The following is a 24,103-nucleotide window of genomic DNA, read 5'->3' on the forward strand; positions in this document are numbered from 1 at the left end:
CCGAATGGAGCCTCACCTTCGCACTCACGGCGTCTCAAGCTTGTTCTCTGCTGACTTGGCTTACCATCGAATTCTCGAATTGCAGATATTGACCATCTACCTAGTGAGGAACGCAACGTGCATGCTTCGTCAAACTCAATGCGAAGCGGTGTATTGATGAAGAACGTGATCGGCTATCCTCCCGGATCCACAGCCCCCCAGAACAGGATGCGAATGACCGGGTTACCTTGCACAGAGACCTCGCAAACTCACAGCCAAGATCGGGAGGTGGTTGTTGCCCAGTGCTTCAGTCGTCTCCAAAATGGAACACAACACGGGGAGCGGTAACCCACCATGATGCCACTCCACGTCCGTGGTCAATACCTATCTATACCAGTTCGGTCGGGGATTCCTCGCCTTACCTTGTACTATATGCTTCATGCAGTTTTAACGCCAAATTCCACGGCTTGAAGATTACTGAAGAGGAATCAAACCAAAGTCGTCTGTAAGAATATGTCGTATCCATTTGTTACTATCGCATCCCTCTTCACAAACTGAAGTACGCTATCGTCACTACATATGTATGCTAGGAGGCATTGACCGTCGTATAATCGCGAATAAAAAAGCCGTGGTCTCGTCAAGTCGCACACGCCCGAGCCAAATAATCTCGGGCGACTAGGCAGGCGGGCTTCAGAAACATGAAAATGGCAAACACAAAGGGGTATGAAAGAAAAGGCAGCAGGTGCAAGATCCATTGTGATCGTATAATCGTGATCAGATCCGATCCTTCATCATCCAGACCCATATGTAATTAGCTTCCAGAGCTGTTTGTCCCTATAATCATGCCCCCCTCATGCACATAGGGTATATAGGCCACGCCGACCCCTCCAAAATATATATATATACGTGTGTGTGTGTGTGTGTGTCCTCCATGTATAATTGTGTCCCTTCTGTATAATTTCCAATTGCCGAATTTTAATTCCTCCGCGAAAAGAAACAATGGAAATGACATGATCTAGCCCCGCTACCGCTGATGAAAAAAGACAAAAAAGATCGGCCCCCGCGCTTTATATGAGTAAAACGCCCGAAAAATGATGAGGAAAAGACACGACTTGGAAAAAAGCGGTATTTATACAGGCAACAACGACGATCATGGGTATCACAACTGATCACAAACAAACGTGAGAAACGACTATGAGACAGAAGGGATGTTGTCCTTCTCAAAGCTCTTACGATTACCCCGTGGCAACACCTCGCATCACGCGAGCAGGGTTGCCGCCCACGATGGTAAAGGGTGGGACGTCCTAAAAATCTGGTTAGCGGGCATGTTTCCGAAGGAAAAGTCATGAAAACTTACGCGAGTAACGATCGACCCAGCGGCGACAGTAGCACCCTTGCCCACTCTGCGGCCCGGGAGAATAATGACACCGCCACCAATCCATGCGTCGTCATCGATGAAAATGGTGCTGCCCATTTGGAGACTCTTGCTACCCATACGCTTGCTCGGATCCGTTTGAAGGGTGGCAGCAAAGAGGCTGACATTGGGGCCGATGTAGACATTGTTGCCTATCTTGATCGGACAGGGATCGACGATGGTGCAATTTCGGCCGATGAAGACGTTCTGGCCGATGGTGATGTTGTAGCCATAGTCGCAAGTGAAAGGGGATTCCACCACGCACTCCCCGCCAATACGGCCGATGTTCGACACGGGCGACTGCTGGGACGGTGAAAGGTTGATTGGGTCCTTTGGCATCAAGATCTCACGGAAAAGCCGCCCTCGCTCGGCACTCGAAACGCCCGTATTCGGATTGGTCGAGTTGTTGAATCTCCAGCAGGCGCCACTGCACCGCTCGCGCTCGAGAACGAGCTCCTTGTCAAAAGATCTGTACATCTGTCCCTGAAGCATCAACTCCTTTTGCGTTGGTTGCCTGGCGGGAGGGAAATGACTATGAGATAGGGCGAGCTGGGCGGCAACCTGAGCGCTGGTCGTCTGAGGTTGAGTTACCGGGCTGCTTGTCCGAGTCGGGTGGAGGATGTTGATTTGTGGTAATGTGCTCCCGGGATGCGGTGTTTCTGGTTCATTGCGGCCCGCATCGTGCAGAGGAGGTATTCTTTGGTAGTCCTTCTGCAGTCCCCGCTGCTCTCCAAAGTTGGTCGTTGCGGAGCTGATGGCACTGATGGGGGTCGGAAACACGTTTGCGGCGTTGGCATAGGCGGACATGGCGGAAAGCTTGTTGTCTGGACTTGCCACCGAGGCCGTAGGGATGGTCGACGCCGTTGCTCGATCATCGTCGGTCAGGACTGGCCGGCCCTGTGGTGGGTCTATACGCAGAGGTTGGCCCCGGTATGGAGGCGCTGGCGGTTGATTTGGGTACGGTGCCTGAGACTGGGGCATTCCATAAGCACCGGGAGGAATATAGCTAGGATCCTTCGACTCCAGAGGCACCGCGGACGACTTGTTTTCCATCTTTTGGTAACCCCGTTGATTGGGGTATCCTTGGCAGATGAAGCCCCCACGCAAGCAGTTGTTACCTGTGGGCTTAAGTCAATTCTCACGTGCAGAGTAAGATGCGGGTGGGAAGAACTCACATTCGGGCTTGGTTTCGTCACACTTCTTCTTCCTCTTGCGACACGTCAGACAACCGGTCTTGGTTCTGTTGCTGAAGTTGCGCTTTCGCTTTTTCGGATCCGACTGAATTATCGAGCCATCCCTCCGATGCTCGGGAGTGTATGAGCCTCCGTAGTAATCATCACCGTCAGGGCTCGTTGGTGAGTAAGCCTCACCAGTGGCTCTCCGCAGAGCATCCCCGATCTGCTCGTCGGTCTGTGATGGCATCGACCCTGCAGAGTTTTGCTGGTCGTAGGCATTCCGGTCCTCTCTCTGCTGCTGCGAGTACCACGACTCGCTCTGCTCCCGAATTTCATCACCATACGGCCGGTAGTCGCGGTCTCTTTGCGGAGTCCCATACGCATCACGTGATTCCGGTTGAGACTGGTGGCCAGCAGCCCGTTCTTCCGGCGCGTTGGGGGCTTCCCTTCGGGGCTCGGCCGAATCGGAGCGTTTGCGCTTGTGGGTACCATCGACCTCGGGATACCCGGCAGACTGGTAGGGCGGTCTCTCAGATGCGGGCACTGACCAGTGCTCGCGCTGGTTGGAAGAGACCTCGTTGGAAATCTTGGGTTCTGGGCCTGAGGGCGCTGGACCACTAGGTCTTTCTTCTGATCCTGAGCGCCTGGTGGGGCTGCCAGTTGGGTTCCCCAATGGCTTCTGCTCTCCTCCATTCAACGCCGTGAAGGTCGTCATGGCGCGTTGACCGTATTGGGTTGCGAGCGAAGGTTGCCCGGCAGAATCGGTCCAGTCAGCCTGGGATTTCATAAAGCCGTGATGCGCGCCGGAATCACAATTGGGCTAGAGCGAAAATCCTCGATGTGGTTTCGCGAATGGCATCCCTGCCGCGCGTTTGCGCGTTGTTGCCTTGGGCCTCAATTCCGCTGGCTGGCTAGGTGTGAAACAGAGCCAGATGCGGCCAGTCAACTGCCGGGTCGAGTCGCGAGACTCGAAAGTTGGCGAAATTCCGCTGGCCTCGCTGTCCAAGTAAATTGGAGGTTGGCGTAGCTAGGATGAGCAGGAAGCGCGTTGCGGAATAGCAGGATGCGCGCGAACCGATTGCGAGCTTCAAATTTATGGGCTGGGTTGTGCTGTTGAAACGAGCGGGGATGGGATGTGCGGGAGCGAGCCGCTTTTGTGTCTACGTGAGACTTGGAGCGGCTGTGCGGCCGTGATCGATTTCCAGTGCGTTCGTTGCCCCAATAACGATATTTCTAGCTCGCTCTCTCTCTCTCTCTCTCTTTTTCGTTACCAGCGGTTCAGGAAACCGTACACGAATGCTGTTCAATGGTCGTAAGATCCGGCCCACGACTTATTAATCCTCGAGTCACCGCCTCGCGATTGACCCTCTCTGCTACCTGATGGTGGTGGTCGTCGTTGTTATTGTTGTTGTTGCTTCCAAAGTTCCAACTCCGCCCCGGGAGTTGTGCGAAAAGCGGGCGCTTGGGGAATTAACGCGCGATTATGCTGCGGCTGTTGTAATCTCAAAAGAACGATTTGGGCTGCCTCCTTGGGATGACGATCTCGAAGGGCAAACAAAAACACAAAAGTTCTAGCAGGTCGCAAGGTCGTTTTGCTTCTTCTTCTTCACCTCATGCCTCAGCGCCTGGAAGTCAGAATTGGGTGGTGAGAGAATCGTGACTTGGACGGGGTCGGTGAGTTTGGGTGTGATCCTCCCCGATGTAAGGGCCTGTCCTGTCTGTCTGGCAGAGGTAGTGAAGCGCACTCTCAACGCACGTCCGAGGTAGTCAGGCAAGCAATAAATTGCAAGACGACTTAATGCATGTGTGCCTCGACGGGTGCCTCGATAGTTTTGTACCAGATCGATCGCTAAACCCTGGATGTAGCCCCAATATTGGCGGCATGGCGCTTCGCAGACCCTCGCAGGCCCAGTGAGTACTGAACGCAGATGTACCTCGAGAATTGCGGACACGCTGTACTGGGTGGAGGGGCACGACCGGGGTTAGGCACAGGACGTCGACGAGGAGCAGGGGTCGCTGCATCCTCTTCGACCCGCCCAGTGAGAGCCAAGGTACCTCGTCGTCCACAGACAGCCGACGGAATATTTGACCCTTCGCAGCTTGCGTTGACACAAATTTTTATTTATTTTTTGAGGTTTTTGTCCATGTTCCCATTCGCGCCCAAAACTTTCGCGCCGTGGCGGCGGGATGCTACTGGGCGGGCGGCACTGCACCGCATTGCTAGATATGGTTGCCGCGATGAATTACGTGGAGTGCACTGTGGCCAAGGCGAACAACATGCGACAACTGCTTGCTTACCTTAGCTTGCTTGACATCAGCCGCCGGGATTATACTTCACATCTCTCACCAACAAAGCAACGCCGACCAGGGCATTAGATGATTAGATGTTGGGGGCCGTTAATACCGTGATAGTCTAACCTCATCGCTCCAAAATAGTCTGGACTTTTGGACGGGCAAGAGAGCGTCGATCTGCTGGCCGACCTCCGCAGGCGCATCAATACCACCTTTGCCAGCCCCTCTAATAACGTAGCACCGGCGACGTCTCGCCGTGGTTTGATTATGACCGATGCCCATTTGCTGCTTGCGCTTGTTCCGCACCCGCATTGTGATAGGCGCAAAACCTTTCGGCCCGTCATGCGTACCTGGGTACTGCACGCACGAGGCCATCAGTTTTAGTTTTAACGTCCAACTGTGACTATACACCCCAGACGCGATGGAAGTTCGTTGACCGGTGTTGCCGTCTCCTTCCCAGCCAGACTAACCCCATGGGGACTATCCTACCATGAATGGAGTCGACTATAAAGAGCCCAACCGCCAACAATCATCAGCCTAGATTAGAACAGCAATTCGATTGAGCCCTGGCCCAGCGTAAGCATACATTCAATATCATCTGCGGTTGGTACGGCTGAGCGCTGCCCGAAGGGTATTTAGGAGAACGCGGTGAAGCGCCTCAGCGGCACGGCTGTTGCGAAATGATGCCCGCTCGATATGTTGTCATCGTCCAGGCAGGCCCTCTCGCAAGGTACTGCAGCCGATCCCTTCCTCCAACCAGACAGCCCAGCAGATTGAGCATTGCCGGCGGGTCGAGTGACGGAGCAAGTGAGCGAGGTGTCTTTTCCGCCGCGGCCAATGAGAGCTGCCCACAGGGGTACGATGCAGAGCAATTTGGCGCGACCGTGTGATGTTTAACTGCCCTTCAGAACTTCGAAGCACGGCGAGCGCCTGCGCCTAACGGAGCAAGTCGTCGCTTTCTAGCTAGCGTAATGTATACGACGACGTCGTCGTCACAAATTGTCTGTCTCGTATTACCCGCACCCACGCACCGACCTCCAAACCGGGGCAAAACATAGCCGCTCCTGAGCTCGGCTGCTCTCAGAGGCGGAGCGGCTGTGCGATTGGGTAGAAGCATTGAACAACATTTTCACAATTGGAGTCGTACTAGTAATCCACGCGTCCGCCAAAGTGAGCCTGCACACAATAAACGCTTCATCTTGATGCCAATCTTGAAGTAGAAAAACAGCCTTGCTTTTTTCCCGGATGTGCCGCCAACAAACTTCGTACATGATCCGCAAATGCGGTTGCCGCGATGGAGGGTGGTGGTTGCGGTGGTTGGTTCCTCCACCCTTCCGAAGAGTGCCCCTGCCTTGGAAGACGATCCATGTTGCAAGTCTTGTGCCGTTTGGGCAACCGTTTTTCTGTCTAACGTATTTGCGTATCTAGTCCGGAGGTTTCGGAAATTTTGGTGACGGTCAGTAGGTATCGCACACCTCTGCGACTGGCTGATAGGTCACCTAGCGGAAGGCGTAGCCCGTTGCACTGAAACGAACTGATCTTGTTGGATTTGGCTTCACTGGAACCGATGTCAGCGATGTGCGACATAGACCCAGGCTGGTGCCCATATGGTGGTAGTGACTGCACATAATCGTCAAGCTCGCAGTATAGTGGAGCCATTATCACCAAGCAAGGATATATTTAGCAATCGAACCCTGGGCCAAGTCTTTCTGTCTCGTGGTGTCAGGGTCTCCACGCTCATCAGATTTTATCATCCTTGGCGTCGCTCGCCTTCGAGTGCTTCTGAACTTATTTTCGAGCCTTGAACCTGGGCTTGTGTGGGCGAACGCATAGCGCTTGTCGCAAGTTGTCGAGCCGTCAACAAATCCTTTTTGTCGCCCGGCTCGCACCCCCTTACCGCCACAACACTATCGTCTTGCGAATAAGCGGATTGCTGCCCTTCATTGGCCATGCGACGCATGTAGCCGGCCTATGACATGGCCAAAATGGGCGAGCCGGTACGTCTTGATGCGCCTACGCGTGAAGGTCTTTATTTAGAATCAATCACGAGATACGGCACACCGACTGCCTGTGACGGAGTTGCATTAGAGATAAAATCATGCGGGCGGGCGAATTGTAGTCATTCATTGTGCACACGTCTCTTCCGACCTGTGTGCTCTCTCTGCATTGAGGGCATGGCTCGGCTCCGGTTGCCCTGCCCTGTCTGCCCCTCGTGAGAGAAGGACCATGGAAGAGAACGTTGCGTCAGGCTGATAGAAGTTGGGAGGGTCGCAAGCGCACCATTGCTGCCGGCAATGGGCCGAAACTTGCGAGATTCCTGCACGCTCTGGTCCCAAATCAATAGGAGCCGCTTCCAAAGCATTAGGTACGGAATTGGCCTTTTGGTCCGCGGCAAGACAGCGCATCACTGGCTCCTGAATCCTGACACACCCGCATAAGGCAGCTGTACCGTTTCTGGTCAACACCACCGTCCTAATGTATCCGTGGCGAGTATTTCTCGTCGGAAGAAGCTGCACAGCTCGTATGTGAAATCATGGAATTGAAGCCTTCGCCGTGGAGACCACGCCCAGACGAGTGAAATCATCGAATTGAAGCCTTCACCATGGAGACCACGCCCAGACGAGATACTCCGTAAAGGCGGGTTGACAGACCGCAACCGTGCGTGCAGAAGCGGCACCGCACTCAGGTCTCTGCCCTGACCAGGGTCGGCCTTCTTAGTGTGATCTGCGGGGAAGCAGCGCGACACACGCGAAGGATCGCCCTGCGGCAGACACCGAAAACCTGCATGTACGAATGACTAGTTCAGGATCAAGCGCCAAGACCCGACGACTCCGTGTGCTGAATTGCTGGCGTCAACCACTGAATCTGAATTAGCAGATTTGAAAACCCACATCTTGAAGTCGACAGTGCATCGCAAAGAGCTGCGAACACAAATAATTGCATGCACGAAAAGGTCGAAACGGTGGACATTAATGAACCAACATCACCAACTGCATCAACCGAACCAACTGGACCAAAAATAAAAAGTAATAATGCGAGACTCCAGTCACCGACAGCACGGCGCTGGATCCCGGGAAGCGAACCAGTCTCCCGGATCAAGCCAAAATCCAAAATAAGAACGCCGGGTCCCATGGAAGCCAATACTTGCGATCAAGACATCCAACAGTCATGATACATTGATCGCTTGATCAAGGCTACACCGAACTGAGCCCAGGTTCTGGACCTAGATCCTTTCGTTCATTCCTTTGTCATGTGTTCGTGGGATTGTGGCTTTCGGAGATACTGATTCAGGCACCATTGAAGCAATTGAAGCACAAAAGCACAAGTGTGACGAACGGCGACCGGTGCTGGTTGCGCGGATTGAAGCAGTTCTGAGCTGATGTATCGCGTCAAGGTACTTCGTACTCCCTGAAACTGAGTACGCTCAAGTTGCACTATGGGTACGTAGTACGGTGCCTACCGGCTCGGGAACCTCACGCGCTAAGCTCGATTGTGTCGAAGCGCACCCGACCGCGCGCTCGATCACATTGTCGAACATTTCATCTCGACCAAACCTCATCTCCGTTTGAGCATGAGCATGAAGAGGCCAAACAACGAACCCCCATGTCTTGTTTTCCGGGATTTTGGCTGGTCAGGTATCAGTCAGGTATAAAAATAGGCTGTGCTCTTCACTCGCTGGGAACTGCTTTTGGGAACTGCTTTGGGAAGCTTGTCCCAGGTCCTCCAGCCAATGGATGCAACTTGGATAGCCGCCCACCACGCCGGTAAGCGCCAACTCCATCGCTAGGTACGGCTCACCCGAGAACCATTTCCATGTCTTTCTTCCAGAAGATTTCCCTCTTGAGCTAGCCGACCGAATATGAACGACATCGCTAGCAGCAAGACGTCTGCGTGGCCGGCGTCTAGGTGTATTTTCGTCCGCGTCCCGCTCTCTCGAGGTCATCCTGGCGCTTCTGCACGGAACCAACACCCTGGAATGGTGGGTGAGATCTGAGGGAGATTAATCGAGCGCTACGGTGCCACGCGCCCATCTGGTATCTTGAAAGGCCTGGGCAGGCAGTTAGTGTGATGGCTGTTACGCCCGCCGGCTACCTTGGCTTCTAGAAGCGCTGGTGAGCCCCTAAAGGCAACGTCATTGGCGAATAGCCTCTTGCTGAGATCATGAAAGGGTACATTATTCGCACCAGGTGTTCGCCCTGTGATGTATCCCGGCGCCAGTCTTCCGCGGGACGGGTGTGCCATGCACGTGTCCTTGTCGTCGTCACTTTTCTCCCATTGGTGTACCTGATCGAAGAGCCGCGAGGGTAAAAGGGTATCCTAGCTTCTGGGCCCCTCGACGATCTCCCGGTTATGACCCCAGGACCCAGGCCGCGATGCCGTACATGACGTACTGTCAGGGACCACGACCATGGGGAAGGATCTGGGTCTGTTTATTTTTAGGAGTCTAAATTAAGAACGTAGCCTCAACTGCAGTCCCTGGGGGGCCTGCAGAGTGCTTATTGAAACGTCAGGTCCCGAATAACTCATAATGTTTCCCTCTTTCAACACTTGCTCTTGCTGTGAAAAAAAAACTCTTTCACCATCTGTCGAATCTGTAAGTTGTTTTTAAGCGCTCATGAAGTGTAATTCTTTTCTTTCTCTTGGGACAACTGGAAATACTTCCATTCCTTGCTAGTTCCAGATCCAATGAGATCATCCCATTCTCCACCATCATCTCCATTTCTCCATCTATTTTGGGATCCTATTCGGCATGGTGACGTTGTCCGCTGCATTGTTGCCGCTCGTGTTTCTTTACTTGTCTCCAATCGACACAGATTCAGGAACATGCAAGCGGCTGCGGACTAGTTGACGTGGAGTTCGTCACGGTTCCATCACATGCGTACCTGCCGCCGGGCGTGTGCGCACTTCACCGCGTTTCAAGTGAGATAAACGAGGCCATTGTACCATCGAGGATAGTTACTTTCGTATCTGGTGCTCCTTGTTACAGGTAAGGGTGGTTGGGTGCCAACACGATCATGCTTACGACCAAGTCTCCATGTATTCCAACAAGAACTCTAATCGGCCAAGCAACTCATATAGGCAACCTTGGTCTGACAACCATCAAGAGTGCTGATATCACGATGGTGTTCTAGCGCGCACAGAATCCCTGTTAACTCAATATGGCGAGGCTCGTGGTTCCGCGTTGATAGATTCCGGAAGTGTCGAGCGTAAGACAGCCTTACGCTGAGATTGACAGCAGACGAGGCTAGGGATTTGCTAATTCACATTGCAGTGCCATATCGGGAGTCTCTGTTTCTGCAAACCGGATCTATCATTCCCACCAGATCCCCATGGACTTGCAGAAACTTCAGGGAACGATCGTGGAGCTCAACTGGAGAGAGCGGATTTGAATGTGCAAGGCACTGCACATCGATCCCAGTCCTGGCAACTTTACAAAATGGAGAGAGTTTCCACACTTCACTATGCGTACGGACCTGCCATTGTTAAGTGAGGGTAAAACCAGCGTATGTACAATGCGTTGGGCCTCCCATCCTACAAATCTGGTCCTTCTGGAGAGAGTAACAGGATAATCTTAACACATATTGGAAGGCGTCCCGAGAAAAGAAACAGAGAAGGAAAAAAGGGCTGCTCAGCGCGAAGCATCGTGAGCCAGGTATAGTTGATGCACTTGGTCACTTTGTGTCGTGCCATTTCTGCATCACCATATTATGCGTATACTTATTCCGCGAGCTGAAGGACAGTCACACAAACATCCAAGTCGCTCCACCTACGGCTTATGCAACTCCATGTGCTTCGTGTACTTGGATGAGGATAACCAGCAACACCGATCACCACGGTGTACACTTATATTCATCTCCTTCATACTCCTATATCATCTAGATACTCCGAGGAAAAAGAGCTTTTGTCATGTCTTGAAGCTCGTGAATGACTTATTATGCCTTAGTGGAGGCGCTAATGCTTCATGACTTCTCTGATGTGTTTAGTCAACTGGGATGAGAAGGGTAAAAAGCTGGAACTTGTATGCGTAGGACCTGACGATCAGGTCAGGCCAAGGCGAGGTTATTCCCAAATTTGTCTTGAAATTTGGTTCGGTAGGACTAATAACTGCTCAACCTTGATCTACAATGTTCCTCTGCCTTCAGCTGCTCGGGTTCCCTTTGTAACCCCTATTACGTACCTGGTGTCAATTGTTTCTGGGTATGATAGAATACCAAAGAAGCTGTCTAGAATGACGACTGAGTTGTTTCTGGATACGGTAGAAGAAACAGTGATGCCGCCTGAAGAAACGGTTGTTGCTATTTAGAAATCACCTAGTAAAGGATTTCTCGGGGAGGAATCAAGGAACACCTTACTTGCAGCTCCAGCAGCAGCCCAGCAGCAGCGCCCTGCGAGAAAGGAACACAGCATCTGATGGAGGATCGAATCGCATCCACTGTAAATATAGAGTCTTGACTTTGACCACGACCATACAAGTACATCTGCAGAAGTCTAGAAGTGACTCCAATAATTCCATCCGTACTAAGCCTATCAATGAGGCATCTAGAAGCGAAAATGACTGCGTCAAAACATAAGTTCCATATTCAGGTACAGTTGAGCTCCGTGGTCCCTTTTACATCTTCGAGTCCATGTAACATGTTCTTGCCTGACTCTGAAAACTTTTGGAAATGCTTTTGTTTTCCAGATCAACACCAGCTGCAGGTGAGAGCTCTCTCTCACCTGCACCACTCGCGCTCCACGAGAAGATGTACAGTCGGCCGCTTGAGGGCAAATTTGAGGGCCTGTTATCTTTCATCAATCACCAAATGACTCCCACGACCTGCAAATGAAACGGGGAGGTCGCGTAGATAGGATGACTAGTCGCGTTAGAATTACATTGCGATGCCCTTCCCAGTCTTGTGGCGCATTCAAGTTTATCCCAATTCGAGAGACACAAGAGTGTTGCACTTCCTTGGTTGAATATGGTCGTTTTGCACACATTGCGAGTGTGCTGGTGCAGTGGTGGACGTTTGCCAAAGCTCAATCGTGCGCGATGGACCTGAAACTCTGCCGACTGTCTTTCCCAAACCACCACGATGCCAGTCAGAGATGGGAAGGCATATATTATGGATGTACGCCAGATAGGCCGGCGTGCTGGATCCTGGAACGGCCAACTCCTACGGCAGATTGAGCTCAGCTCCCTGTCGGCCTAGCCTCGTGCTCCGCCCCCGTCTTTTTACACCAGATCGACACAACATCTCTTTGAAGAACGGCATAACATGAGTATTATGCCAAGGTGGCTATGTGCATTAACTCAGAGCGCACCGCAATGTCGTTGCCTTGCCAAACCCAGCATCTACGTTTGGGCAGAAGGGAGCTTCTGTATTACCTTCCGGTAACCCAACGTTGGGAGGACTGCTGGTGGGCTGTCGGTTGGGACGTAGACTATGATGTTGTCAGGAGATTGGGCTCACTGTCACAAGAAGCTTGCTTGCTCTACGCTGTTGTTGCAAAACATCAGGTCTTACCATATCTCCAATTCTTGTTCGTCATAATGAGAGTCACGCCCGTTGCCTACTATCGCCATCGCGTTTTTTTCCTGGAGTATGCGAGGATCGACACCGGCTAAGTTCTTCTCGGATATGTGGGATGCTGGTTCAGTGTCCGTCATGCTGCTGATTATCCTTCAACGTTTTCCAGTCGCTTTGCTTCGTGCTGAACTCCCATGCTCCACTTGGAGTGTTCATTTGTGGCCCCCTTGTCATTTTCCCTTGTATTTTACCCTTTACCCTATCCTACCTATGGAGTACCCTCCTCTTCGTCGGGGAAACCTTCGAGGATAGAAGCAATCAACTTGTCTCGGGAGACGGTTGGTAGGTTCATGGTTGATACACCCAATAACAACGGAATCTCAGAAAAAGGAAGGAGAATGTGGCCACACTGAGCTCGCTTAGTACACATCTTCCAGCCCTCACAAACCCAACACGGGCGATGGAGTACGAGGGAGCTCGTGCCGAGTGGGAAGGACCAAGGTCGAAAAACAGGTAGTCTGGTAACGCACCCATCCTCTGGAGGGTGAGGTAACAGCTCATGGTGGTGGGGACCATGGGGAACACGAGGCCATGGATTTTCATCGGGGAGCTGGTCGGGAAAGTGGTCAGGATATTGGACTCCTTGACATACAAAAGCAGACGCATTTAATCCCGACTTGCCGTACAATATAGTTTCACTTGCTGCGGAGCCGCAGTGGTTCTGGTGGTATCGGCCCGATGTCACGCACGCTCCTGGCGCTTCGTCTTCGACATAAGAACGCGTCTGACAACTGGTACTCCATTGCTATCTTCCTCTATTGGGCAGGAAGACACCGCATATCGGACATGTCGACTCACTAGTTGCAACCAGACTAAATGGACGAGAGCAGCTTTTAAGGTCCATACTCTAGATATGTGGTGAAGTCGAGGTGTTGGTGCAGCAGTCGTGTTGCAGCTGTTCCATACAGATGGGGGAAGACCCTGTCTACATTTTTGTTGGGTCGGCATTAATCTACGTAACTGCGATGACATAAACGCAATGCTGTCAGGTTTCTTTCTTTGCTTTGGCGTGAAAAGTGGCTTGGGCCAATTGCTAGATTAACCCCCAAGCATGTATGCTCTTCATCTCGAAAGGGATCAAGTGGTGACAGCGGAGTTCTGCGTTCTTATTTACTTACTTCTGGTATTTTGATGCTGAGTACTGAATTTCGAAGATTTTTAACATGTGAGTAGGTAGTACGTAGTACGATCTGAGCCTTGACACATGGCAGCATGGCTACATGTCAGGCAGTGTCGAAGCCATCGTGAGAACCCGAGGCACCCGATGCCGAAGTCGATCGGTAAGCTCAGTTGAGGGGCAACGTCTTTGGTGAAAATGCGACTAATGTTTGCCCCGCGCAGAGTCATGCGCCGGAATCAAACCTCAGGAGAACTTGGGCCGCTGATTTTGCGCACTAATAAAGGACCGGAACCAGCTGTAGCTGGATGCCCCGTTTGGCAACAATGCAGGATAGGGAAGAAAGCGAACAGGAAAAAGTAGAGCAACCGAGGTTGGCACAGCAGAAGGTGTCGGGTGGTATATACAAATGATATTCGTCTTGATCTCATGATTCTATGTCTTCCGCGCTATATGCAGCCTCGCGATCTAGTTTTAAATGTCTTGCCGCGTGAGTCCGCGGTGGTGGTTTGGGATAAACTCCCGCTTCCCCAAGGGGTAAGTTGTCATTAAGCCCCAGTTTGCGAATCCTAGGATTAAACTGGAGTCGTCTCGACAAATCTCGTTGAGTCGTTTCTCTGTCCCATTCCGCAAGCTGCTGTGCTTCGCCTAGCGGAGGCAACTTTGTAATGGGTCGATCCGTTTCAAATTGAGGCTGCTTGCGAAAGCCTAGTTTCTTCTCCTCTGGGTCCTGTTTGGCGCTCAAAGACAACTGCAACAACAATTTGTCAGGCTCGACGGGCTCCTTCCTCGAAGCTTCCAAAAGCGCCACCGCATGTTGCCTGGCTCGCCTTCGCAGATGCCCAAAGGCGTCAAGAGTGTGTTGATCTGGCTGCAAGCCGGAAGCTTCCAGGTAACGCATGGCCTTGACGGCGCCTCTGGCATTTCCAGCTCTCGCAAAGGCGGCAATAAGTGCATTCCACGTATGTAAATTTGGCTGCATGCCGTGAGTCATCATCAGCCGGATCATGGACACTGCACCATGGGGCAGCTTGTGGTTTTTGAAGCCATTCACCATGATAGTCCAGGTATGAACTGACGGGGGTGGGTGTCGAATTATCTTGCCGTGTTCTAGATGTTCATCTTTGGACAACTGCAGCATACGTTTGACAAGTCGAACGGCAGGATCAAGGCATTTTCGAAACTGAAGCAAGCCTCTTAAAAATATGTCGTAGACGAGGGTGCCGTGTCTCTCAATGAGTTGCAGGGCAAGCGGGTCCCTAGCATCGAGCATATTCAAGAATCGGTTATACGTGCGGAGCATTGCGTCTGGCTGATCCAAAGATCGTATGTTGGCTGCCAACATGAGTGTCAGTGTAATAGTATCCGGCTCTATCAACAAATGGTCTGGTTGTGGCATCAAGGCAGCCGCCAACTCGGTAATCGGTGTCGCAAACTTCTGGCCAGGTTCTGCGCCCATCCAGCTCAGTCTGTCCTCGAGGGGAAAGGGCCAAAATTTCTGCAAAGGGGCCAGTCGGAAAAACTTGGCATAGACCTGTAACATTGGTCGAAATGCGTTATTCGTTTTGCGTTGCCGTCTACCAAAGGGGAAGATGCCTTCGCTGTTGGGTTCAGCCATACGTTCCTTGTGCATGTAGAGAATGTCGAGGAAGTCGTTTAGTATGATTGGACTCCACAATTTTTTGGAGTGAACTGTGGACATGATCAGTCGGATGGATGAAATATCGAGTTCCTTTTTGGATGCCTTGAGCAGGATCGAATAGACATGTGCATCTGGCTCGATTCCACGTTCAAGTAGAAGGTCAAAGATGGTCCACGCTGTCTTGAGATGGCCGCGAACGCAGAAGTTCCTCATCAAGGCTGTCATAGTGAAGAGATTGGGTTGGAAGCCAGCCTCTAAGAGAATCTTGAACAGCTCATCTGGTGCAGCCGCACCATCGGGAAACGGATGTCCCTTCTCTATGGTGAGCAAAGAGGTACAGACGCTCGCAGCAGAAGGAGAATTGATATCGAAATCTCGGTGTCTCGCCGCATAACATAAGTTCTCCGCAGCGATGACTTTGTGTTCATTGCTCTTGGCAAAGCGGCTGGCAAATTGCAGGAGTGTTTGTGAATTAAAGCGGTAATCGTGCGTCTCGAGATAGTTGAACAGATCCGTAGCTCTGTCAATAGTCGATAAGGATACGATCCTGCCTATGATATCTTGCTCTAGCGCCAAATTTTTGGGTGGAACAAGCTGGAGCAGGAACACGGCAGTGTCCACCAGTTCTTGCTTCTCAGCTGCTTGCTCAGCTGAACCGAAAAGCCTGACTCGAAGCATGATCAGGCGCACAATATCTTCCACGACATATATCGGAGACCATGAAGGATCGTAGGTGGCTTGCACAAAGGCCGAGAAGACGGCTGAGCTGGAATCCAAGGCTGCCAGCATCATCCGCGGCCATAGTTTCTGGCGCAGTACCTCGTCTAGCTGTAGCCAAGCGGTTCTCATGATTTCGACAGATGGAGTTTCACTGCTGTCAAAGTCTGCCCAGCCAGCGTTTTCGAATAGGTCTGATGGGATAGTCCTTTCGCTTGGATCTTTGCTCATCTCTCGTCTTATCAGGGCATATTCCACTTTCCAAGCGTGAAACTCATCCAGTAATTCCCCTGCCTCCTGCCGTGAACGACGCCAGAACAATCTCTTAAGTTGATTGACAGCTTGACGGCCGGCGGGGGTCGGAAGTCCATACACTGCCATAATGGCTGGCTGCACATAGTCAAGACTTCCATCTATACTCAGAATCATCGACCTGAGCTGTGCAGACGGCCCGCTGCCTCGCAGTCTTGCCTTAGATCTGTTTCCCCCGAAGTGCTTGCGAAAAGTAACAGCCGATCCAACATTCGGGACTTGGGAATCGAGCTCTGTTGTGGGAGAGGCGTGGGTGGAGAAATCGAACTCGTTAGACCCCGAGTTAGACAAATCTAGCCATCGTCCCGTCGTAAGTGGCGTATTCTCCTGGACTGCCTGGGTGTGAACTCGGGCGCGGAAGCCTCGTGGGGTTTGTGACAACGATCCGGCAAGGCGAGACAGACATTGTCTGCATATGAAAGGAGTTTGCATGACTCCAATTCTCAGGGAGGTTGTAGATGCTGCTGCTGCCAAGCTATATAATACATCGCAACATGAGGGCTAAATTACGGGCATAAAGCCGCTGGTGAAATCATGGTCGAGCGGATCTTGAACCTACGCAACGAATCGCGACATCGCAGGCTGGAAATTTCACGAAGTCGCGAAGCTGGGGTGCCTTATCTGCTTATCGTCTTGCAGGGGTGGAGACAATAAGCAGGGAAGCTCCGACTTGAAGATCAATTAATTCCAAACCAAACCAAACCAATCCTCCACTTCAAGCACTCTGTTTGGAGGTAATATCGAGCTACAAAGACGATAAATACTACAGCTAAAGAGACTTTAGTTACTCGTAAATCGATAAACGCATTTCCGACACGCACAGTAAGATGTCATCGAAGGCATCTCTCAGCGCTGCGGCAGATGACCGCAAAGCACGCCTGGCCAAGCTCAAAAACTTGAAGCGCAAGCAACCCGACGACGAAGTGGTCGCGCCAGAATCGACTCGATCACCATCACCCCCCACAGAACCCGACGTCGCCAAACTGCACTTGTCAGGCCGCAACTATGACGTCGAATCCAAGGGTCCCAAGCTGGGATTCGAGGCGCCGCCGACGCTGAACATGGAGGGTCCAACACTAGAAGAACAGGCAGCAGAAGTGGAGGCGGAAGTGCGGCGGAAGGCAGCAGAGGAGGCGGCTGAGGGGAACAACGGCATCGACCTGTTCAAGTTGCAGCCAAAGAAGCCAAATTGGGACTTGAAGCGAGATCTGGAGAAGAAGCTGGAGGTGCTGAATGTGAGGACGGATAATGCTATTGCGAGGCTTGTCAGGGAACGGATTGCAAATGCGAAGACAGCACAACATAAGACTGTGGAGACTGCTGATGGCGAGGCAGAGGCTGTGGGTATGGATGGTATTGCGTTGGTGGAGGGTCTGAGAGTACGGGAACGGGAAGAGGTGGAGGAAGAGAGAAGAGAACATGAGGATGAAGATCTGCCATAGGTGACTTATACGGTTGAGGGGATCTCATCGAAATTACACGGTGTTTGGATACCGGTGTAGGGAGTTGGTCACATTAGGGCTGTCAAGACTGGAGGTCAGAGTTGAGTTGAATGCATGATACCCGTTATTATTGACTCGTATTATCATGCTAATACATTCCAGGCATACGGTATCGTTCTGTGACGTGTGAAAATACGGCCTGACAAACCCCGTAATGATACGGTACCTCAGTACAGGGTGGATGCAAATAGTTGCTGAGGAGATGCTCATTCGCATGTTCTCCATCCCCACTGTACACTCATGAAAAGGCAAAACACGCGAGGCATCCAAATACTACAGACTATTGTCCCTACAAAGTTTACTCTAACTAGCAGCACTACCACGAAGCGTCCGACTTTAATATACGCACCTAGCATAAATTAGATATGGTAATAATAATACCCCTCCTAGATACCTATCTCGTCTATATTATACTCGTTATAGGGTTTAATACGATGCTGTGAGAAGCTGTGGCCTCAGGTATGGAGGTGTACGAGGCAGGCAGGCGCGGATTGTAGTATTTAGGGTCCTCTTGGGCCAACTTAGGATTGGGGCCTCACGAACCTTCGTAGTACCAATACAGCCCGCGGTGGCTGAAATCCGACAGGCACTGTATTTAGACGCATTCGAGGAGGGGCTATGAGTATCGGATCATATTCGAATCTAGCTAGCGTCTACCATGTATTTAATTTTAGTACGTATCTACGGATAGCGGCTAACGAAGGAATCCACCTAGTCTTAGCTGAGTATATCCCATTGGGCGAGGAGAATCTCAACGGTAAAGTCGGCTATATAACGCTTACTACGAGCCTATCCGTAGAGTGCTTCGTGCATAATCTAGTTGAAAATAACTTCCTCTTACTCCGGAGTTAACTTTTATAACCCGGTGGCTGCGTTACGGTGTGAGTCGCCGTTACGAATACGGTCGGGTAATGTGGTCTCTGTCGGAATCCAAGTACTATATTCTGTACTTCTGCGAGCTACGTGTCGGATAATACCCCGGCACAATACGGAGGACTAGATAAGATATGGATGCCTGCGCGCCTGCGAAAGTGTGAACGTATACGATAGATCTTAGCCCAGTTATGCCTCGGAAGCACTAATGAAACTTGTATGACACTACAGCAATTCATACCATTGGCAAGACAGAGTCTTCAAGAGATGTTGAGGGACACACAATAGAAGTGATGTATTGTGGTGAGGAAAGAAAGCTAGGCTAGTGTTGTTGGTCTGGAAATAAGTAGTGGTCGCTGCGCAGGTACCACTTCTGACACACCCCCCCCAGGCCAATAGAGCTAGTCATCTAAAAAGAGCTACGTACACGTACAGAATAATCCGTTTTTCATCAACTTGACTTCCAATTTTATATGCGTTTCTGCCACCTGACACCGCCTCAATCAGAATCACCAAGGACACGGCGTCAGACGGAGTTGACGGACGAATTTCAGATGATTCTCTTTCGTTAACGGCTTCGTGAGACCGTCTGCAATCATCTCTCCTGTTCTGGCGTATTGAATATCGAAATCTCCTCGTTGGACGCGATCTATGATCCACTTGTACCTTGTGTCAATATGTCTGGTTCTGGCTGCATTGTTTGGGTTAAGTACGATTGACTTGGCATTGAGACTGTCAGTCATGAGAAGAGTTGGAGTGTCTTGGGGAAACCCAAGTTGTTGTAGTAAGCGTAAGATCCAAACAGCGGATAAACCAGCTGGTGTGAGATTGATGAATTCAGCTTCGGTGCTTGAAATGACCACGAGGGTCTGCTTCTTGGACTTCCAATATATCGGACCACCGCAGAGGAATACAACATGAGCTCCTGTTGACGCTCGAGTAGCCAGGTCATCAGCGTGTGCCGCATCAGCCCAGACATTGAGTTTCAGATCATGAATGGGATACTTTCCGCCGAGAACAATACCGAGATTAGGCTGTCCTTTGAGATATCTCCAGAGATGTTGAAGCAAGTCCATATGAACCTTGGTTGGCTTGCTTTGCGCCTCAGAGAGTGCCTTGTTGGTGTTGGTCATATCTGGTCTGCTGCCAATACTGAGATAGTTGAGCGAGGCCGTCTGTTTGAGGTAGTTTGATTGGTCATCCAGCTGAATCTTAGGCCATACAGCTGGTATTTTGATATCTGATGGCCAGGGCACAGCAGAAGGTTTGAGGTCTAATTTGCCGAATTTGGTGAGAATCTTCATCGCATACTTCTCTTGTGAGATAAAAACCTTGTTTTCATCTTGATTTCTTGAAATATGCATGCCGAGAAACTCTCGCACATCTCCCAGCTCCTTGAGGCGGAAATAAGCAGCGAGTTTCTGCTTAGCGATCGTAATGTCTGACTTGTGATGACCCGCAAGCAGAAGATCATCTACATAGACAAGTACCATAACTCCAGTCTTATCATTCTTGAAAAGACAGAGGTCGGCTTCAACAGGTTCATATCCAATCTCCTTCATTGCGGTAACGAGGGTATTGAACCACCAGATTGGTGCTCGCTTGAGACCGTAGAGAGCGGCTTTCAGGCGCCAAACGCGTCCACTGCCGTCATCATATCCTTCTGGTTGGCGAACATAGATGTCTGGAGTGTCCTGAGGCTTCTTAGCATTTAAGAAGGCTGTTACTACATCACAGTGCTCGGCGTGTAGACCTAGAGTGGCCATAAGAGCGAGAAGCACTTTGAGAGATGTAAGGCTAGCGACTGCAGCATACATTTCTTCGACCGAAAAGCTGCTTGAGTCTTCGAAGTTCCCCATAGCTACAAGCCTCGCTCTGTTTCTCAAATGTTGATTGGTAACTGGATGGAACTTCTGGTCCGTTACCCACTTCGTCGGCAAGGCCTTCGCTCCAGGAGGGAGATCTGAAAGCTCAAAGACTTTACGAGATACTAGTTCGTTTATCTGATCGTCGAAAGCTGACTTCCAAGTCGGCCATTTCTCTTGCTTTCGAGCATCCTTGTATGACTTGGCTGAAGGGAAGTCTGATGCGGTTTTGGATTGATTCAAGAGTTTTTCAACCTTGATTGCAGACAGACATAGATGTGTGGAATCACTAATCTTGGCGTCGAGCTCAAGATAGCGAGTTTTGTTGATAGATTTGGAGAAATTGACCGAAAATAATGACAAATGGTCTGCCTTTCTCTTGTTGTATGTGCGTATGCCAGCGAGATGTCGATAATCTGCAACTGATCTGGCCGAAGCACGACGAGGGCGTGAATTTGAGGTTGTCGATGATTCAGGATTCGGTTCGGGATTCGGCTCAGGATTCGGCTCAGGACTCTGGGGACCTAAGGGATGTTCGGCATCAATGTCATCTAAATCAGTATCATCGGAATCGAAGCTTAATTCTTCGCGTGTTCGAGTCAATGGCGCTGGACTGGCCATCTGCTCAGGCCCAGGTGTGGGATAGAGTGGATCATTTTCAACTTCGCGCTGCATATTTCCTTTTGTCTCTTGATTTTCCCTATCATCGGCCGGTTGAGAGGATGGAAAAGTAGATGGTTGGGTTATTGTGTGCGTGACGACTCCGTAGTCAACGGGGTTAGCTATCAGATCAGAAAATTCAACGTCAGCATTCTCATCTTCGAATTCAACGATGAAGTCAGCGTCAGCGTCGTGATCTTGTTGCGTATCATCCAAAGTCTCCGCAAAACGAACGTCACGCACTCGCATCATGCGGTGCTTCTCGGGAACCCAGATCTTGTAGAGTTTGGTACGAAGGTCAGCATAGCCGACGAGCTTGCCCTTCCATGCCCTGTGCTCCACCTTGTCAGCTTTGGCAAGATCAGCTGGTGTTTTCTTGTGGACATAAGCTATAGCTCCGTATTTGATGAGATTGGAAATATTGCCATTAATGACCTGTGCTGTCATGTTGAGATAGAATCCAAGACGCTGGCGAGGTGACAGGCTGTCTTTTCCATTTGGTAGGAGATTATGTATCGTATCCGCTGTCTCTTCAGCCCACGGCCAGAGAAACTTGGGCAAGTTACCGCCGATGATGCCGCTACGAGCTGGTGTGATGAGAGTCTGGACTGAGCGCTCTGCTCTTCCATTTGGTTCGTGAGTGTTAGCAGGAGATCGATGCCATTGAATGCCCTTCTTGGTGACGAATGTGTCCATTTGCTTTGCATCGCCAAGAAATTCCTTGCCATTATCCGAGTGGAATATTTGGACTTTCAGACCAGTTTGAAGCTCGACCTGAGTAACGAAGGCAATGATCTCCGCATGTATATCACCCAATTTGCGAGTGAAGCGAGTCCACTGCATGTCAGTAAACCCATCTGTAAAGTGAACGCTGTAACGCCAGCCAGTAAGGCCTAGCGGTTGATGATGAATAGTGTCGAAATAGATGATCTCAAGTGGTCTACTCGGTTGAATAGCCGGATCTCTGTGGATGATTTGTTTTGCTTTCGAGAGCATACAAGTCTCGCAGGGTTTGATTGGTTTTGTGACTTTTAGACCAGCGGCTTCGCAGGCCTTTTTGACTGTCTTGTAGTTCGCATGCATAAGTCGCTCGTGCATCAATTGTATATCAATTGTTGCTGAGAAGAGTGGAAGGTGCTCTGCGGGAGCTGTTGGCTTGCAGACGAGAGGAATAACCTTCACGTTTTTGAGCCAGTTGATCTTACCAAGTTCAACATTCGATTCCCGAATGCGAAGAGTTGATGTATGTCCATCTTCAATGATGCCATCTTCCCTCAGTAAGCCAGGGCTGATGATGTTAACTGGGGAAGATTCGTTATAGAGAACACTACCGATAGTCCAATTAACCTGTTTACTATCAGTTCTTTGAGGATGAATCTTAATGGTGCCAACAGCTGTGGCAGTAGCAACGCCACCATTAGCTGTGTCCATGTAGATTGGTTCAGGAAGTTGACGTAGTGAGGTAAACCACTTCAAATCATTGACTACGTGTCCTCCAGCACCAGAGTCATTGATGAAGCTGTCACGAGTCAGGTAATCTGTTCCATCACCATCAGTTGAGATTGTGTTGGCTGGCAAACACATTAGATTGCCGAAGAGATCCAGATTGGTTGGACGCTTCGCTACTGAATCTGGTTGAAGACAAAGTTGGCCAAGATTCGTATTGACATCAAGTGCGTCTTTTGAGGCATTTTCATTCGATGAAGGCTTCCAGTCTGGCATATTACGTTTGCGCCATTGTTCAGATGCCTTTTCTGGGAATTGTCGAAAACAGTCGCCGGTGTGGTGCAACTTGCAATAGTTACAGAGAGGCCAAGTGGTTGGATGTTTGCGTTTGCAAGTATTGCAGTGTTCTGTCTTGCATTTCTTGTCTTGGTTGTCGTTTGTCTTTTCCTTCTCTTTATTTGCCTGTGAGCCTAGAGTTGAATTACCTTGGTTATTTTTGATCTGTAACATGATCTCGGGGTTGTGTGCTTCTTCATTTGCCTTGCGAGTGATCTCTTCTTGCATTTTCTTCCACGTCAAATTACCCTCTTCGAAAGATCTGGTAAGAAAACCATGAACCAAGGGATAACGTTGTTGAAATGCTTTGAGCGCGATCAGTGTCAGAGCTTTGTCGGACATGCCACATTGTAGGGCAGTGAGACGATTGATAAGATAGTTGAGTCGAGATGACCATTTCTCGAGCTTCTGGCCTTCAGGACTTTTCATAAGGCCGACGAGCTCATAGAAAATTGCTGGTACATTGTTCTCGGACTCTTTGGGAATGGTTCTGAGAATCAAACTGTAGAGAACAGAGGGATCTTTTTCAGTAAGCATGTCCCATCCTGCTGATTCCAGCTTTTCATGAACCTTGACGATGCTTGAAGTAAGCAATGACATAGCGTGGATCTGCTTTTGCTTGTATCTGAGTTTCTCTTCAGAAGGCGCGCTTTCATGTGGTGCTGTTGATGTGCCATCGAGGAAGGCTTCGAGGCCAAAGTATTCGGCATGTTGAGTTACTTGCACTTGCCAGAGTTTGAGGTTCTTCTCGCCTTCCAGCTGAAGAATTGGCGCCAGCCGTACAGATGCTTCGGTCGCCATGATGCGATCGTGAAGTCACTGCGTTATCAGATGGACGCAATTTTGTGTGATGTTAAGTAGTGTTGAAGCTTGAGGCAGGCACGAAGTTTTTTTCGTGACCCACTTCAAGGTAATGACGTCGGATACGCGTTCCTTCCAACAAAGTGGAAAAACTGCAGAAATCAACGAATCCGAGGAAAGTGTGTAGTGATGAGCTGCAAGGCCAGAATCAATGATTTAGGCTCGTGCAGTCACTATTCTCAATGCTGTTGTTGTGATCAAGCCGTGAAGTTGGAGAGTGACCGCGCTGCTGCAGGTTGCAGCAGATTCGTGCACCTACCGGAGCGGACCTTCGAAGGCCAACTTCGCGAAATAAAGGTCGAATCAGATGCCGAAAATTGTGCAAATGATCGAAATGATGATGA

At 50.5% G+C, this 24,103-nt stretch overlaps 3 protein-coding genes across 3 annotated transcripts; 1 reads left to right on the forward strand and 2 right to left on the reverse strand.

Moving 5' to 3' along the window:
* Nucleotides 1-985: 985 nt before the first annotated feature.
* Nucleotides 986-3,528, reverse strand: BCR38DRAFT_59325 (uncharacterized protein). Its single transcript, XM_040865507.1, has 2 exons — nucleotides 2,569-3,528; nucleotides 986-2,511 (listed from the first exon to the last, which is right to left on the reverse strand). Exons 1-2 carry the CDS (start codon nucleotides 3,353-3,355, stop codon nucleotides 1,238-1,240), a joined length of 2,061 nt encoding a protein of 686 aa, XP_040712138.1. The 5' UTR covers nucleotides 3,356-3,528; the 3' UTR covers nucleotides 986-1,237.
* Nucleotides 3,529-13,972: 10,444 nt separating this feature from the next.
* BCR38DRAFT_351128 (uncharacterized protein) lies at nucleotides 13,973-16,036 on the reverse strand (the record flags this gene model as incomplete). The annotated part of the gene is made up of 1 exon (XM_040856622.1): nucleotides 13,973-16,036. The coding sequence occupies one exon, from the start codon at nucleotides 16,034-16,036 to the stop codon at nucleotides 13,973-13,975; it is 2,064 nt and encodes a 687-aa protein (XP_040712139.1).
* An 878-nt stretch (nucleotides 16,037-16,914) lies between these two features.
* On the forward strand, nucleotides 16,915-18,108 carry BCR38DRAFT_444914 (cwf18 pre-mRNA splicing factor-domain-containing protein). The gene is made up of 2 exons (XM_040860968.1): nucleotides 16,915-17,770; nucleotides 17,821-18,108. The coding sequence occupies exon 1, from the start codon at nucleotides 17,044-17,046 to the stop codon at nucleotides 17,656-17,658; it is 615 nt and encodes a 204-aa protein (XP_040712140.1). The 5' UTR covers nucleotides 16,915-17,043; the 3' UTR covers nucleotides 17,659-17,770; nucleotides 17,821-18,108.
* Nucleotides 18,109-24,103: the final 5,995 nt, after the last annotated feature.

This window comes from Pseudomassariella vexata, assembly GCF_002105095.1.
Source record: "Pseudomassariella vexata strain CBS 129021 chromosome Unknown BCR38scaffold_13, whole genome shotgun sequence".
Lineage (NCBI taxonomy): Eukaryota > Fungi > Ascomycota > Sordariomycetes > Amphisphaeriales > Pseudomassariaceae > Pseudomassariella > Pseudomassariella vexata.